Here is a 14,893-nt window from a genome sequence, read left to right on the forward strand (position 1 = left end):
AATAAAGTGTTGGTTGGAGCTCAGACACTGGAGGGCGCTAGTGAACATCATTCAACAACAGCTACGCCCGTCCGTCAGAGGCACAACTGTCGTTTAGGAAATCTCGTATCGCGATAGTTCATTAGACCTGGATTCAAACTGTGGCGGTTCGTGGGTTTGACAGAAGATTGTTCACTGACGAGGTAAAAAAATGTTCGTGTGTTGTCGTTATTCTGTGTCCACCGTGTAACTGAGTAGTTCTCACTGCCTACTGTTTGTAGTAACTTAAACGGTCGAGAGACCGTTGGAGGAAGAGTTAACCGCCTTTGTGTTAGAAGAAACAAGTTGGGCAAATAGCTCAAGCGCCATTATTGTCGGGATATCGGGGGCTAAGTATTCAATAAAACACCATCTGTATCTACCAGGCAGACGGTGATAAGAAGCGGTTCTGTTAGCTGTTTGGATTTCATAGCTGATATCATGTCCCAGCTGACTGTACTGTGCTTAACGGACATCTTCTCTTTGACTGCAAGGATTTTTTTCCCCCATTCACACTCGATTTTTAAGTGGATGTAGGAGATGGTGTTCACCAACCACGGCGGCTAACCACATTATTCAACATCAGCGTTAGAACAGAAAACGTGAAGCTAGCACAGAATGAATGTCATCAGTGAGCTGTATGAAGCTGCTGCATCTGTGTTAGCACAGTTTAAGCACTGGTCTTGAAACAAACGTCTCTTTTTTCCTCCCGTGTCCAGATGGCAGCAGAAGAGGAGATACAGCTGCTCAGGAGCCAGCTGAGGGAGAGGGAGGAGCAGGTCCACCAGGCTGCTCAGGCTGGCTTAGATCTCCTCAACCAGCAGATGGAACTGCAAAACAGACTGGATGAACAGAGAGTGGAGATGACCAATGCGCTTGAGGTATGACACTGTACGTTTTATGTGTCCAGGTTTTGAGATGTCCCCTTCAGAAAATGCTTCCACTGTAAAACAAACTTTGATGGCAAGATTTTTGCAGGAACAATTTCTTCAGGACCACACAGATCCAGTGAAAACTGTTCACAGTGAGGTCTGTAGATTGTCCAGGCATTGGTTTAAACCTCTACACCTGTCCCTGTGTGATGTGTGGATCACAGGCCCTCGAACAAGACAAGTACTCCCTGCAGAAGGAAGTGGAGTTGAAGACTCGGATGCTGGAGTCACTGAAATCCGACTATGAATGTGTGAAGCACCAGCAGAGACAGCAGCTTCAGGAACAACAAGAACATCTGGAGAGGAGCCACAGCATGGCGCTCAGTGAGGTCAACAACAAGGTGCGTTAAAACAAACCAAACCAACAAAACAAATTTATAACACTTGTGATTTTCCTACTATCATAAGTCAGAATGCTGTGAAAAAGGCCTGTTGAGTTGCTGTACCATCACTTTAAGGTAACACTGTTTGGATGTTGTCTTTCAGCGAGTGCGTAACACCATCTCTGATACATTGGTCATGCATCAGACATTTTTAATATTAAAGCCTGTGGTCTGGAGGTGACTTGAAACAATGTTTTTTTTACATGTAATTCAGCTGGTTCCATAAAGTAAAGGCTGATGTGTGTGTGTGTGTCTGTATTTCGCAGATGCTGAGGCTTCGGTCGGCTCTGGAGGAATCTCAGCTGAGTGAGAAACAGCTGAAACACAAACTTGAGGTGCAGACTGAGACTCTGAATAACAAAATGGAGGAGCTGAAAGCTCTGAATGAACACACCCAAAGCTCCATGACGTCTGAGATGATGGAGGTGCAGATCAAGGTCATGGAGCTGGAGGCCATTAAGGTGAGGAGAGGCAGACGTAACTGCTAAAACTGATTGTATCTGGAGTGGAACTGTCTTTTGTACAGTTACTGTTAATGCCCTGAAAATCTTAACTACAGGGTTTGACCTTCAACTTAATGTAATGTAGAATTGTATTAGTGAATACAGCGATTTGCTTTGTCTACCAGGTGGAGTTGGAGCAGACTTTGCAGGAATCTCAGTACAGAGAGCAGCAGCTGGAGCTGACCAATAGCAGCCTGCAGCGTCACCTGGAGCGAATCACAGAGGAGAAGGAGGAGCGAGAGAAAGAGGCCGTTTCCTGTTTTAATGCGTTAGAGGTAAATATAGCACAGATTAACTAGAATGTGCAGTTAATAGCTCAGGTAAAACATAGTGTCTTTAAGTTCTATGTTTATTCAACTCTGGTCTGTGCAATAATATTCTTCTTCTTTTGTTCATCAGGATTTATCAACACAGACTGTGGAATAACAGTTCCATTTTAAGTCTAATTTTAAGTCTGTATTTGTGCAGACTTACATTCTGTGTCTTTGTGTGTGTGTCTGTCATGGCACAGAAATCTCGTGAGGTGAACCGGGACCTCCAGATCCAGTTGGACCAGGTTCTACAGCAAGCCCAGGATCCCAACAGCAAAGGGAACTCTCTGTTCGGTGAGGTAAGAACCAAGTCATGCCACGTCAGAGAACGTCATTGTGTACCAAAATGTTTGGCATAAAAGGCTTGAAAATGAAATGTGTTTACTCTTTGTATTTTCAGTTGGAGGATAAGCGTGCTGAGATGGAGAGACAGCTGATCAGTATGAAGGTCCAGTATCAGTCCCTGCAGAAACAACACGCCTTCAGCAAACAGCAGCTGCAGCGCATGAAGGTACCGTGTGTCAGTACAACAACAGGATTAATACTGTAATACTGATAATGTGTAAAACTGAGAAGAATGACGCCGTGGACTCGCATGCGTTGTGCAGGTTCAGATAGCCACTCTGATGCAGCTTCAGGGTTCCAGGGCTGACCCTGCTCAGCTGGAGAGACTCCAGTCCATGCTCTCAGAGAAGAATGGGGAGATCCAAAATCTCATGACTAAGCTACAGAGACTGGAGAAGGTGGAGGTAAGTGCTTATTAACCTAGAAGTCCTATAGTAACTGGAAAGGAAAAAAACAAATGGACATACTGTAAAGAAAAATGAGTGTAAAATGAACTTATGGAGACATTTAATGTTTTCAACAACTGACATTTATAGAAGTGAGGCACCAAAAATGTGTGTGTGCGTGTGTGTGTGTGTGTGTGTGTGTAGGTGATATTGAAATCTCAACCATCTAATCCAACTCCAGCAGAGGGCGCTGGTGGCCAAGATGAAACCTACTACACTGACCTGCTCAAAATGAAGCTCAACAACACTGTGTGAGTCAAACTGACCCATCATGCTTCGTAACTCACCTGGGTAGAACTATACATTACCTCCTCAAAGAAAACTGCCTGCTCTTGTTACTTCTGTGGTTTACCTATAATGTAGCAGAAATCCGTTTTAAAGCCACAAAAACACTGGAAGACCCCTTTAGTCTGGTAATGTGAGTATTTTTCATAGACGTGTGTGTGAAATTCTGGCTGTCAAAAACACATTGCTAATTTGCTTCACAAATGTAATCATGTCATTTTCTGTATCTTACATTTGTCTTGTGTGTGTCCTCAGTAAGGATGCAGAGCGTCTGGGAGATGAGCTTTCCCTGCAGAGAATGAAGTCTTTGTCAGAGAGCCAGAGGGCTCTGGAGCTGGAGAGGAAGCTCTTCACCTCTGAGCGGCTGCTCAAACAGGTAAAAAGGCTGCCGACTGCACCTCTCCTCTGCTGTCAGTTCTCTCAGAGGCGACAATGCATTTTCGTGTGATATTGTAGTTGATTTCTGTTCCCTGCTTCAGGCTCAGAGTGACAAGATCAAACTGCAGCTGCGAGTAGAGGAGCTACAACACAAGTATGAACCCAAAGGTAAGTATAGGAATAACACCAAACCCACATTTGCACACTGGACTTGTGACTCTGGTGGTTTAGCTCTGCAGCAAAGGGGCAGAAATCTGGTGACTTGTTGCAGGTGCATTTTAAAGGGTAAAGTCTGTCGGTAATGTTGCTGCCTCATGCAATTTTTTTGGTCTGTAGAGGCAAAAAAGAATCTGATCCAGAAGAGAAAGAAAGAGAAACTTCCTGTGGACGCCGCACCCTCCTCTGAGGAAACCACATGTGGAAAGGTTGAGCAGCAGGTCGTTACCATGGAGACGGATGTCACACCTAAGACTGCAGACCCTGAGGCTGACATCTGTCCTACAGCCGAGGCACTGAGCGCCACTCAAGGTGTGTGCAGTGTTATATTACAGTGTGCACACAGCAATGTGTATGAAGTATGAAGGGCTGGCTTCATGTGATGTGACGGCACCATTAATCATTCCCATCATACGTTACAGGTTCTGAGCCGACTGAGCCGCGGGCTGCGAAGTGTGTGAAGATCAGCGGAGATGAGCCTGTAGTGATCCCCAACCTCAGGTCAGTGTGTGTCCTGTCAGCACTGGTCAGGATTTCTTTTACAACACACACATTCATTTATCTGTTTGTCTTTTCTACACCGTCCTCTTCCCTTCAGTTTGAGACCCCTTTAACTCATTTTAGCATAGACACAAATGAGTTACCGTAGTAACAGAATACACTAAAGATGGTGTCTGTGGGAATCATTGAATGTCTTGCCAGTTTTAGACGATATAAATAAATTCCATCACACCGTAATGAACACATGTATGCTTTTTGTCATTTGCCCTCATATGAATGATTCAAGCTTCCTGGATATTATTCTATATTGTTATATCATGTTCCTGATTAAAGCTCAGAATTAGAGAGCTGACAGGAAAATGACATGCAACTAAAGTCCTCATCAGGACTTGAACCTCAGATGCTGTAACTCAAAACAAGGAAATTATTCAAGTTTAGCTAACCCTAAGACTTTAGTGATTGGTTTAAGAGTTGAACAAAGCAGGTGGCAAAATTAAGGAACATTATTGGGTAATATTGGATTGTGTTTTTGTGTCGGTGTCCCTGAAGCTCTCCTATGACTGACTGTAAAGAGAAGGAGATGGAGGAGAACCAGCAGCGGAACAGAAGAGAGGAGAGAGTAAAGAAGCAGAAAGCAGTGGAGATGATCCACGTCAGCTCCAACAACAGTATGGAGAACCAGTGTGCTCAGCAATAGGCCTCATCTGGAACACAGTGGATGCTGTATATGTACGCTGCTATAACTCTCACATTCTTTATTTTCATTCAGATATTTGGATTTTACTATTTACTTGTCCCTTTTTTCCTGCTAATTTCTCTGTATTTGATCTATACTGTCAGTATATTTAAATCTTGCAGTATAATAACATTTGCAACAGAGTACTCTGTGTCCAATTCTTTAAAACATGAATATTCATCTGTTATGGTTTATCTTCAGTATTTTGTTTAAAAAAAAAAAATTTGAAATTGCAATAAACTATTTTGCATAGTGGTCATGGTGGTATGAAACATGCTGGTTTATATCTGTGACCCCCTGCTTATCCTGAGATGTCAGGCAGGACCCTGACCCTAAGCTTTAAGGGTTTTTTTCAGTCTAACTTACAGAAATATATCTAGATGTGTCTTAGGGCGAAGAATGATCATTTTTAATTCAGGAGACAAATCTCTCTCTTTTTTTAAACCATATATAAAATGTTAAGAACTGCAATAAATTATACACAATATACAGTGCAGTTTACAGCATATTTATTTTACCGGTACATACTTATCACATACCTGTATATCTCATCTGATCCACACACACATATAAGTCTGCTCTTTATTTACCCAGTATTGCCACTGAAGACAAAGACTAGTGTGTAAATATCTAAAACAATCAGTGTATAAGTAGGAGTAATGTATAAAACACTAAGCCCTTTGAGGGCGGGTTGTGATGTAAGACCACAGATAAAACTGACTCATTACACTTGATGATGTCATGTTTGCCTGGTCCTTCTGTGACGCCTCTCGTTTACGTGGACCAATGACAGTGAAGTAAACAGTGACGGAAGCGGAAGCCGTCTGATGTGTGGGGGGGAACTGTCAGTGTGTTTGCGTGGACTTAAACAAAGTGAAGACTCCACAGACAGAGACACGCTGCCTGTGTCTGCGTCTCACCTTTTGATTCCCCCTGAAACAGGTGAGTTCCCGCGAAGCTTCAGTCGCCTCAGTTTGCTAACTTGATAACGTCAGCTGTGCTATGGCTTGGGTATTATTCCAGCCGTGGTGCAGTAGGCTGAGGCGCACTGTATCGTTGCTGTTCTTGGTTTTCTAACACTTCCTAGTATTTGCAGTGGTGTTATCATTGTATGTCACTGAAGATCATTTGATAATCAGTGCAGCCCCTCCAGCTGTAGCCCGTGAACTCTCACACTTAGAGAGAGGCATATTACGCCAAACTCCATTCAAAATCTGGGCTCTTATGGACTGTGGATTTGCTGGAGCCAGTTCCAACAGATGATGCTAAAGAACCCAAAAGACACAAGCAAGGAAACATTAAAACATCCGATTTTTGTGTGAAGTTTGGTCACAGGCCTGTACTACGAAGCAGGGTGTGTGGTGAGCGCGGTAACTTCAGGTTTAACCCTGGATTTTCGACGTGCATTTCTTACCATGTTACATCGCCACGGTAACATATGCTGTACACCTAACCTGCTCCGGAGCAGGTTAAGTTCAGAAGATCAGATCAAAACCTGACAACAGCCCAACTACTGACCAATCAGATCACTGGAATAACTACATCGTAAATATTCAAGCTTCATTTGAAGAGATCAAAGATTCTTTAATCTGACAGAATTCCTGACACTGTTGATGCTTTGACTCTCACTCCATCTCTGCAGCTCAGAATATCATGAGGAGACTGTGATGGATAGCAAAAAGCAGTGGGAAACCTCATAATAATTTATTTTCTTATTTACTTTTCTTATTTTTACCTTTGGAAGATGATGATGTTACTTGGAACTGTCCACACTGCCACTTTCACAGCTGGAGGAAAAATCCAGAGTTAACTGAGCCTGTTGATTACCAGCTCTGATACAGGTGATCCAGGGCGACGAAGGTTAGGCTCAGTGAAGCCAGATAACAAGGAGATATCCTGGATATGTTGAACCTGCCTTATAGTCCAGGCCCCAGGTTTTGTCACTCCTTAGCATGTGATGACAGTGTGTGTCATTCTGTGTTTCAGTCACGATGAGGCTAATATCCAGCAGAGCAAGAGGAGCTTCATTCAGCTGCTTGACCCTGGTTTTTCTCTTGTTGCTGCATTGCCATCACATACCCGGTATTGTTGGCCAGAAGGTGAGTTATGTTGGACTCGATCTTTAAATGTCTGACATTCTGCGTCATTGCCAGGTTACATGAGTGAGCAGGCCACGATGAGCTGATCTAAGACCATTGCTGGGGAAATAAAACAGACCCATGTCTCAAAAACTAATATGCGAGCAGACATAATAAATACAGCCAGGTTAGGTTTTCAGAGTTAAAATGAAAACTTCCAGCAGGTTACTGGACAGTTCACCAAAGATACAGTGATTTTTTTTTTCTGTGTCTGTGCAGTCTGACTCTGCTCTAACTGTGGTGGAGAACGCAGAGGGAGGAGGAGAAGGAGAAGGTGGTGATGAAGAGAAGGAGGAGATGGGAAATTTAGAGGTGCTCCAGCCTACTGAGCAGTGGCAAACACTCAAACCAGGTAATCTACTGGATAATGCAGTCAAATAAAATAGTAATCTGTTTCAGACTTAATGTGTGTGTGTGTGTGTGTGTCTTTATAGGCCAGGCAGTGCCGGCTGGTTCCCATGTGAGGCTGAATCTGCAGACAGGTCAGAGGGAGGTCAGACTGGGAGAAGAGCAGCTAAAATACTGGACACAGGAGCACAGGTTGGGTACTTTGTCAAAGCAGCAGTGACACTGATCACAGCCATGAGTCTTCTTGTGTTTGCCTCTACCTGAAAACTGAGTTCTTCACAGTATTATCAAAGCACAGTGTAGAAGGTGGCAGGAGAAAGATAAAATATGAATGTTGTATCATTCGTACATCTGTCTTTCCCAGGGAGGGAGAAGAGACTCAGTCCTCCTTCAGTCCTGATGAACTGAAAAAGGCCATGAAGAAGATAAAGGAGGACCTGAACCCAGTGAGCAAAGACACAGACCAGCAGTTATCAATAGAAGGCTGATGTTAACATCTTTATTAGTTTACCGATCACACAATAAGGAATAATAATAATAAATGCACTTTTACAGCATATCACACTCAAACTATACATGTCTTCTCCTTGCTGTATGTTTGTAGGAGTCTGTGGCTTCTGAGTATCGCCCCCTAGAGGAGTTAAAGAGGGACATGGCTCAGTTGGACCTGCTGGTGGAGACAGATGTTCAGGTACATCAGTGTTGCAGTCTTGAAAGTGTAATGTGAACGGAGTCAGTCTTAGATATTAGCTGTAAGGAGCTTTTTAATGGCTGGCAGCTCAGCTCATTGTTTTGTTTTTACTCTTTGGTTCAGTCTCAGCTCTCTCATTAACCTGGTTTCTAACAGCAGCAGCTGTTTTCAGTGACACACCTCTGATAAAGCCTCAGTCCACTGCCTGCTCAGCAGCAAACAGCAGACAGACTCAGTCAGAGAGTAGCTGGTGAACACAGCGGAGCATTTAGCAGCTAAAGGGCCAGATATTTCAATCAGATGCTGGTGGAGACCAAAAACAGAGCTAAAAGAGACTCTGATTCATCAGGTGGACACAGACACTACTCCAGATGTTGCTCTATAATTTCAATCATGCTTTTAGAAATAAGCGTAGATAATGGTATACATCAGCACATTAAATTCAGCTTCCTGTAGATGGTGTTAACTTTATGATCTGAAACTATGGCGAAGCTTCTGTTCAGCTGTAAGTTTTGCCTGCAAACACTGTACTTCATCACAACTGTCAGAAAGCAGCTGTGTGCAAAACCCTTCATGTTTGCGATGTGGTGATGTGAAAGAGCTGATGAAGACTTTCATTGTGGAGCAGCTGCAGGACATGTTGTTAGAATCACAATATGTGACCAGTACACTGTGTTTAGTTGTTGGTTAAGCTGAATGAAGTGTGTTGTGTTGTTGTCTAGATTATGAGGCGTCTGCTGGACCAGTTCAACAGCAGCAACACGACTACAGAGCAGAGACTGAGCATCCTGTTGGAGCTGGAGTATCTGGTGCATCAGGTGACAGAAGAGCCCCCCCCTCCGCCGCATTCTCACACACAGAATCCTGCACATCTGCTCTGAAGTTGCTAGGTTACGGTTTTGAAGTTTGTAACTCTGTATGTGTGTGTGTGTTAGGTGGATAATGCTCAGACTCTGTGCTCGATGGGGGGTCTCCAGTTCATTCTAGGAGGTCTGAACAGCTCCGACTTCAGATTACAGGAAAGCTCCGCCTTTGTCCTGGGATCAGCTTTGGCCAGGTACAAACAGCAACAGGTTCGGTGAATTTAGCTGCTGTCTGACCGGAGAGCTTAATGTCAGACCAATTACACAGCTTCTTTCCACTACGGCTGTACAGCAACAAACAAAATCAAAACACATCGCTCAGCACCCTCATGTAGCTGACCAGTATGAAACAACGTCGCCCCTCTGTTAGTTGCACATGTCTGATGTGATGTTTAATGTGAACGTTAACTGAAGCTCTGTGTCCAGTATCAGTGTCAGCTTCCTAACAGCTGTGTCTGTGTCCTGCAGTAACCCAGTGGTTCAGGTGAAAGCTGTGGAGAGTGGAGCCCTGCAGACATTGTTAACCATCCTGGCCACTGCACAGCCACTAAGCGTCAAAAAGAAGGTACTTACCTCCCCTCCCTAGTCACTATTAAATATAAATGTCCAGAAAGCGTATACAGACACATTTCTGTCTTCCTGTCAGGTGCTGTTTGCAGTGGCCTCCCTCCTACGTCACTTCCCCTATGCACAGCATAACTTCCTGTCACATGGGGGACTACAGGTCCTGTCAGAGTTGTTCAGGGCAGATGGAGGCGGAGTTCTGCGAACACGCATTGTCACCATGTTATATGATATGATCAGTGAGAAGGTACAACAAACCTTATTTTTCTTGACATAATAAATAATAAAATGCTTGGACTGTGGGACTCTTAATGAGAATTCTGAACCTGAACTGTTAGGTGATTCTGAGGGTGATATTGTCTGTTCCACCAGGAGCTGATCTCTCAGGCAGGTCTGGACCCTGTCCTGGATGCCTCCCATGAGGAGCGTGTGCAGCAGTATTCTAAGGTGTCCCTGGAGGAGGAGCTGCTGGAGAAGGGCTGGTGCAATATGGTCCCACAGCTGCTGGAGTCCACTGAGCATGACTACAGAGAGAAGGTGGGCTGATACATTGTAGATGAAAAGCAAAAGAACTGTTGATGACAAATGATAAGCAGCTTTAATGCTAAAATAACTGGCTATACAGATGAACTTAGTGTTTGTGTCATTTTCCATGGAAGGCTCTGCGGGCTCTGTTGGCCATGGCTCCGACGTGTGTGGATCAGTATCGCTCAGACGGCTCTCTGCTGGGCTTTCTGCTCTCTCTCCGAGACCAGTACCAGGAAATGGTCCAGTCAGAAATGATTCTAGGAGAGGAGAACAGCTACTTTTCAGAGATTGTAGAACTTATAGATGCACTGCAAGTCAAAATGAAATGAGCAGAGGTCTGTACAGAGTGACATTTTATATGGCCACACAATGCAGACTAATAGACTCTGGAAACCAAACAACCAGTCTGCAAGTGCATGACTAACTACAGAAAGACAAACTCTTCAAGACAAGAGTCAACTGCGTGTCAAAGTTCTATACAAAGGAAACTGGACTTGCTTGAGGTTGTTGAAGACTTTTCACCCAACTGTGTGCAAGGACGAGGGGTACTCCTATGAGGACACAAATGCTGGGCTCACCGTGTAGGTGATGGATCCATTGGTTGGTTAGTGTAAATTTGACAAGCCAAGCTTGTTAATTCCACGGCTGCTGTTCCTGCTCTGAAAAAGCTGCTGTATTATAGTGTTTTTTTTTTGTTTTTTTTTTGATAATTTAAAAACGAATTCATATGTGAAGAATATGTTGTTGTCTTTTTTGGAATAAATGCTCTGTGAGTATTGGGATCCCCTGTACGGTTACCTTTAAATGAAATAATTCAGTGTTAAAAGGAATGAAACTATAGTCCTACTGACACAGGGCCATCTGAGAAACATCTACTATTTATATCTGGTGTGTAGTCCTGCTTTTGGATTGTGATGACGTAACTGCGGGTTAAGATGATGCAGTGTTTTTATTAAAATCAGTGCCCATTTCCTTCACTTCCAAATTGTCAAGGTTACAGTTGTGTGATGTGAAAGCAAATATCTGTCTTCCTTAGATTTCACCATATGAGTTGAGATCTGATGAATCTTTCACAGCCATCAGCACTTTGCAGGAGCAAAATTTCAGATGGACCTCTCAGTAGAACCGGTGCAGAATTCACCAGAACCACCACTACAGCCTAGAATTTTAATATAAAGTGGATTAGTGCCTTTTATATGCACTTGAAACAAAAACAGATCGCTCCACACGTAGTACAGCTAATGTGTCGTTGTCGGTATTTTAAGATGAAACGTTGAACCGGAAGTACTAGCGGCAAACGGAAATAAATGTCAATTTAACTCGAAGAGGCTACATAACGAAGGAAACTAATATGTAAACAGGGCAAAATAGCTTCCGTCAGTGTATTGACCTTTGTCATGAATGGACAACGACTCACACGACTCACTTGAAGGTAACAGCTATAACGTTTCCCGAGGTTTACTATTTTATAACAAGATACCAGTTGGTAAGTTGTGGATATGTTTAGCTACTTCTGTTAGCATTGCAGCTAGTACAATGCTAGCCTTTGAATTATACTCCAACGCTACCTGGGCATACAGTACAAACTGTAGTACGACTACTCCTTATTTTTTTTTCTATTTTAAAGTATTTAAAGTAAGGATCATTTTAATGTGTATGTGTGCTGCAGGGGTTGGATTTCTTTTCACTTCAAAAATCAACTGTCATTTGTCAAACCGCATACGGCTGTACACAACAGTTTAGTGTGTATGACAATAATAGTGTAGCTGACACGTAAGCAATTAACATAAACAGCTGTTCAACTTTACTTGGTATAACAGCTTTTATAGTAGTGTAATAACCTTATGTTTGTGTAAATGTAACCCCCAGAGAACACTCATCTTAATATATTGTTTTGCTCTCTATTTTACCCAACACATTTTAGATAGGAACATTTGTTTATTGTCTCTTTCTTTGTTTAACTCCCCTTCACAAGTGTAATTGATTGTAGTTTTCACCAAGATTCACATTCAGCTTCTTCAATGTCATAGTGGTTTTACTTATTTATTTATTTATTTTTTAATGTCTTGTCTAGTCAGGTGGTTTTGTTTGAGATCTTCACTTCAGGTAAACGCCTTTTGGTCAATAGTATATCTCTGGTCACAGGTGTGTTGAATGAATAGTGATGGAGTTGTCACAGAGGGACCGGCTGTCAGATCTGGTGGAGGAGCTGACCACATCAGGACAGCCACAGCTCAACCAGGATAAGATGAAGGAAATCAAGAAGATCTGCAAGTATGTCACATGCCTACACAGAGGGATTGATGGGCTTTAGAAGTGGGCCCTGTGCAGTGATGAGAGCAAGCAGGTTTTCATTTCAGCCAGCCAGGTGACTTCAGCTCTGCTGCCAAGTAATATCAAGTAATGGCGATTTTTATCATTACTGTGCATTTTTTCAGCACAGTTTATGCTTGTGTTAAAAAAAAAAAGAGAGCTCTTAAAGTCAGAATGGTACAACATGTCCTTAGCAATAACACTTGATCATATTTTGTGCCAGTATTAAATTGTTTAAACATCTTACAATAAAAAAACTTGGGTAATTAGGCTGAAGTTAGGAGGTTCACACAGACAACCAGTGTAGCAAATGCATCACATCTTCTGTATCACACAGTAATAATAAACACTCAGCTGGAGTTTGTAAATCCTCCTCGCTGAAAGTCATTATGTTCAGTTCTTGTTGAAACTGGGCGAAAGAGATGTTGATTCAACAGTACGATCATTGTGGAGGGTGTAGTCTGTGGTGCTTTTGAACTGCACTGTTCAAATCAATGAGGGTAGGCTAAACAATGGACACAGTTTAACAGCACCACACACCGCACGTTCCAAAATGACCATACAGTCAAATCAACAGCTCTCCAAAACGGCTCCAATAAAAACAGCATCCTAACCTTCATGAAGGAGAATTTATTGCTGGGCTGCTGGATTAGACTGCATTAGGTTGGCTAGATGTACTCAATAACCTGCCAGCTGAGTGTATAACCACACTCAGTCTTAGTCACAAGGATATTGTGCGTGTCCTTGTTAAACCTTCATTTTGCTTGATACATCACAGATAAGATGCTATATAAAAACCAATCATGGGGCTAATCCCTGCTCGCTATCTGTCCTTCATTCCTCCCAGAGTGTCTGATGACTGCATAGACCACCTGTACCACTTAGTGATGGCCCAGCTCAACCAAGAACACGCTGAGGTGCGGCTGTCAGCCTTCCAGATAGCCAGCGAGCTCTTCACCAGATCGCACCGCTTCAGGACGCTGCTGGTAGACAACTTCCAGGTAGAGCAAATGACGTTGGCAAAATGTACGCCTTCTTGTGTCTTCACCCCACACACCACGCGTCACTGTCTCCTTTTCCTCCCCTCTACTCCTCTTGCAGGAGTTCTTGGAGCTGACAGTGGAGACTGACTCAGAGCAGCCCCTCCCTCCTCCTAAAGAAGTAGCCAGGAAACTGAGGTCACTGGCCATCCAGACTGTACAGTCGTGGCAGGCCTCATATGGGACAGCTTATAAGAAGTTGGCACTGGGCTACCACTTTCTCAAACAGGTTAAGAAGGTAAGAGACATCACCCTGAAACTCAGTCCCCACATGCACTGTTGCTGACCGAATGAGACTAAAGTCAACTTCTACTAAACCTCAGATGCTTGTAAAATTTTCTTTTGTGTTTCTATAACAAACTGGTCAGTAGCTTCATGTTGGCTGAGGTTAATTACCACACATTCAAGTGAACTTGATGTGGTCCAGCTCATTTAGTCCCATTTGACTGTGTAAAAATAGTGATTTTTCAGGTGAGTCATATTGAACATGTTTCCCTACAGTTTGTTTGGAGTCGTGCTCTTTAGCTTCTAGAATCTCCATTATGTTCACCAGGCAGGTGGTGTACAGCAGGCTTTAGAAGAGGTTTAACCTCTGCCTGCTGCTGCTGCTGCTGCTGCTGGAAATGAAGCTGATAAAAGCAGAGTGAACCAGAACAGTAAAGTAGGGAACCATGAAATGAAAACAATGAGCTGAAAGATGCTAAAACTATTCCTAGAACTGAGGACAGCTGCACAGCTGGGTAACAGTTCTCTGTGGGTTCATCATTAAGAGCAACTGCTTTGCATTACACATGATCATTTGGTCTGTTGTTAATAATATTAATCAATATGTTAATATAAGTATAAGTCCTCTCCCTTTTGAAAGTAAAATTGCCCGTCTACTGGGACTGTGTTTACCTGTATTAATTGAAATGTCCGGTGTCAGGTGGACTTCCAGGATGCTGAGGCTAGGACAGTAGCAGAGAGGAGGAGGGAGGAGGAAAGGCAAAGAAGAATGGACAGGATCTACAAGGAGAGAGTGGAGGCAGCATCCAAAGACATGGAAGGTAAACAGCACATCATTAATTCATTATCGCAATAATGATAATAACTATTGATTTCTTTGGTTAAGAACTAGAAATACCCAGTTTTTGCCTGTGATTGACGGCCCAGGCCACGTGGTCCTGTGAAGAACCATGACTTTTTGTATGTGACTTCAAAATTTAATGTTAGATTGAATATTTTTATTTTGTATTTTTTGAATTTTATGCTAAAGTGAGGCATTCCTCCACTGGCTCTCCACAGGCTTGCTGTTTGTTCCCTTTTCTTTGTATTTTCTATACTAATGACTGCCAGAGTCTGCATGAAAATCAGC

At 43.0% G+C, this 14,893-nt stretch overlaps 3 protein-coding genes across 7 annotated transcripts in view; all 3 read left to right on the forward strand.

Annotated features, from left to right (window-relative positions):
- Positions 1-102: 102 nt before the first annotated feature.
- On the forward strand, positions 103-5,517 carry spdl1 (spindle apparatus coiled-coil protein 1). Its single transcript, XM_041048715.1, has 14 exons — positions 103-182; positions 738-899; positions 1,115-1,291; positions 1,600-1,794; positions 1,962-2,111; positions 2,348-2,446; positions 2,548-2,658; positions 2,756-2,896; positions 3,083-3,189; positions 3,479-3,599; positions 3,703-3,769; positions 3,938-4,129; positions 4,240-4,318; positions 4,868-5,517. Exons 2-14 carry the CDS (start codon positions 738-740, stop codon positions 5,013-5,015), a joined length of 1,749 nt encoding a protein of 582 aa, XP_040904649.1. The 5' UTR covers positions 103-182; the 3' UTR covers positions 5,016-5,517.
- Positions 5,518-5,873: 356 nt separating this feature from the next.
- sil1 (SIL1 nucleotide exchange factor) lies at positions 5,874-11,163 on the forward strand. Its single transcript, XM_041048721.1, has 12 exons — positions 5,874-5,996; positions 7,041-7,153; positions 7,412-7,544; positions 7,627-7,732; positions 7,905-7,986; positions 8,145-8,231; positions 8,954-9,049; positions 9,167-9,288; positions 9,563-9,659; positions 9,741-9,905; positions 10,031-10,195; positions 10,318-11,163. The coding sequence occupies exons 1-12, from the start codon at positions 5,882-5,884 to the stop codon at positions 10,513-10,515; spliced, it is 1,479 nt and encodes a 492-aa protein (XP_040904655.1). The 5' UTR covers positions 5,874-5,881; the 3' UTR covers positions 10,516-11,163.
- A 331-nt stretch (positions 11,164-11,494) lies between these two features.
- uvssa (UV-stimulated scaffold protein A) overlaps positions 11,495-14,893 on the forward strand; it is a 28,772-nt gene continuing 25,373 nt past the window's right edge. For 4 of the 5 annotated variants that reach the window (XM_041048694.1, XM_041048697.1, XM_041048698.1 and 1 more), the window contains exons 1-5: positions 11,529-11,672; positions 12,332-12,460; positions 13,347-13,500; positions 13,601-13,777; positions 14,465-14,585. In XM_041048694.1, coding sequence (XP_040904628.1) covers positions 12,351-12,460; positions 13,347-13,500; positions 13,601-13,777; positions 14,465-14,585 — 562 coding nt within the window. In that variant the 5' untranslated portion in view covers positions 11,529-11,672; positions 12,332-12,350. Of the gene's footprint in view, positions 11,673-12,331; positions 12,461-13,346; positions 13,501-13,600; positions 13,778-14,464; positions 14,586-14,893 lie in introns of all 5 variants that reach the window. The other variant, XM_041048695.1, reaches the window with a different exon arrangement.

Source organism: Toxotes jaculatrix, chromosome 10, assembly GCF_017976425.1.
Source record: "Toxotes jaculatrix isolate fToxJac2 chromosome 10, fToxJac2.pri, whole genome shotgun sequence".
Lineage (NCBI taxonomy): Eukaryota > Metazoa > Chordata > Actinopteri > Toxotidae > Toxotes > Toxotes jaculatrix.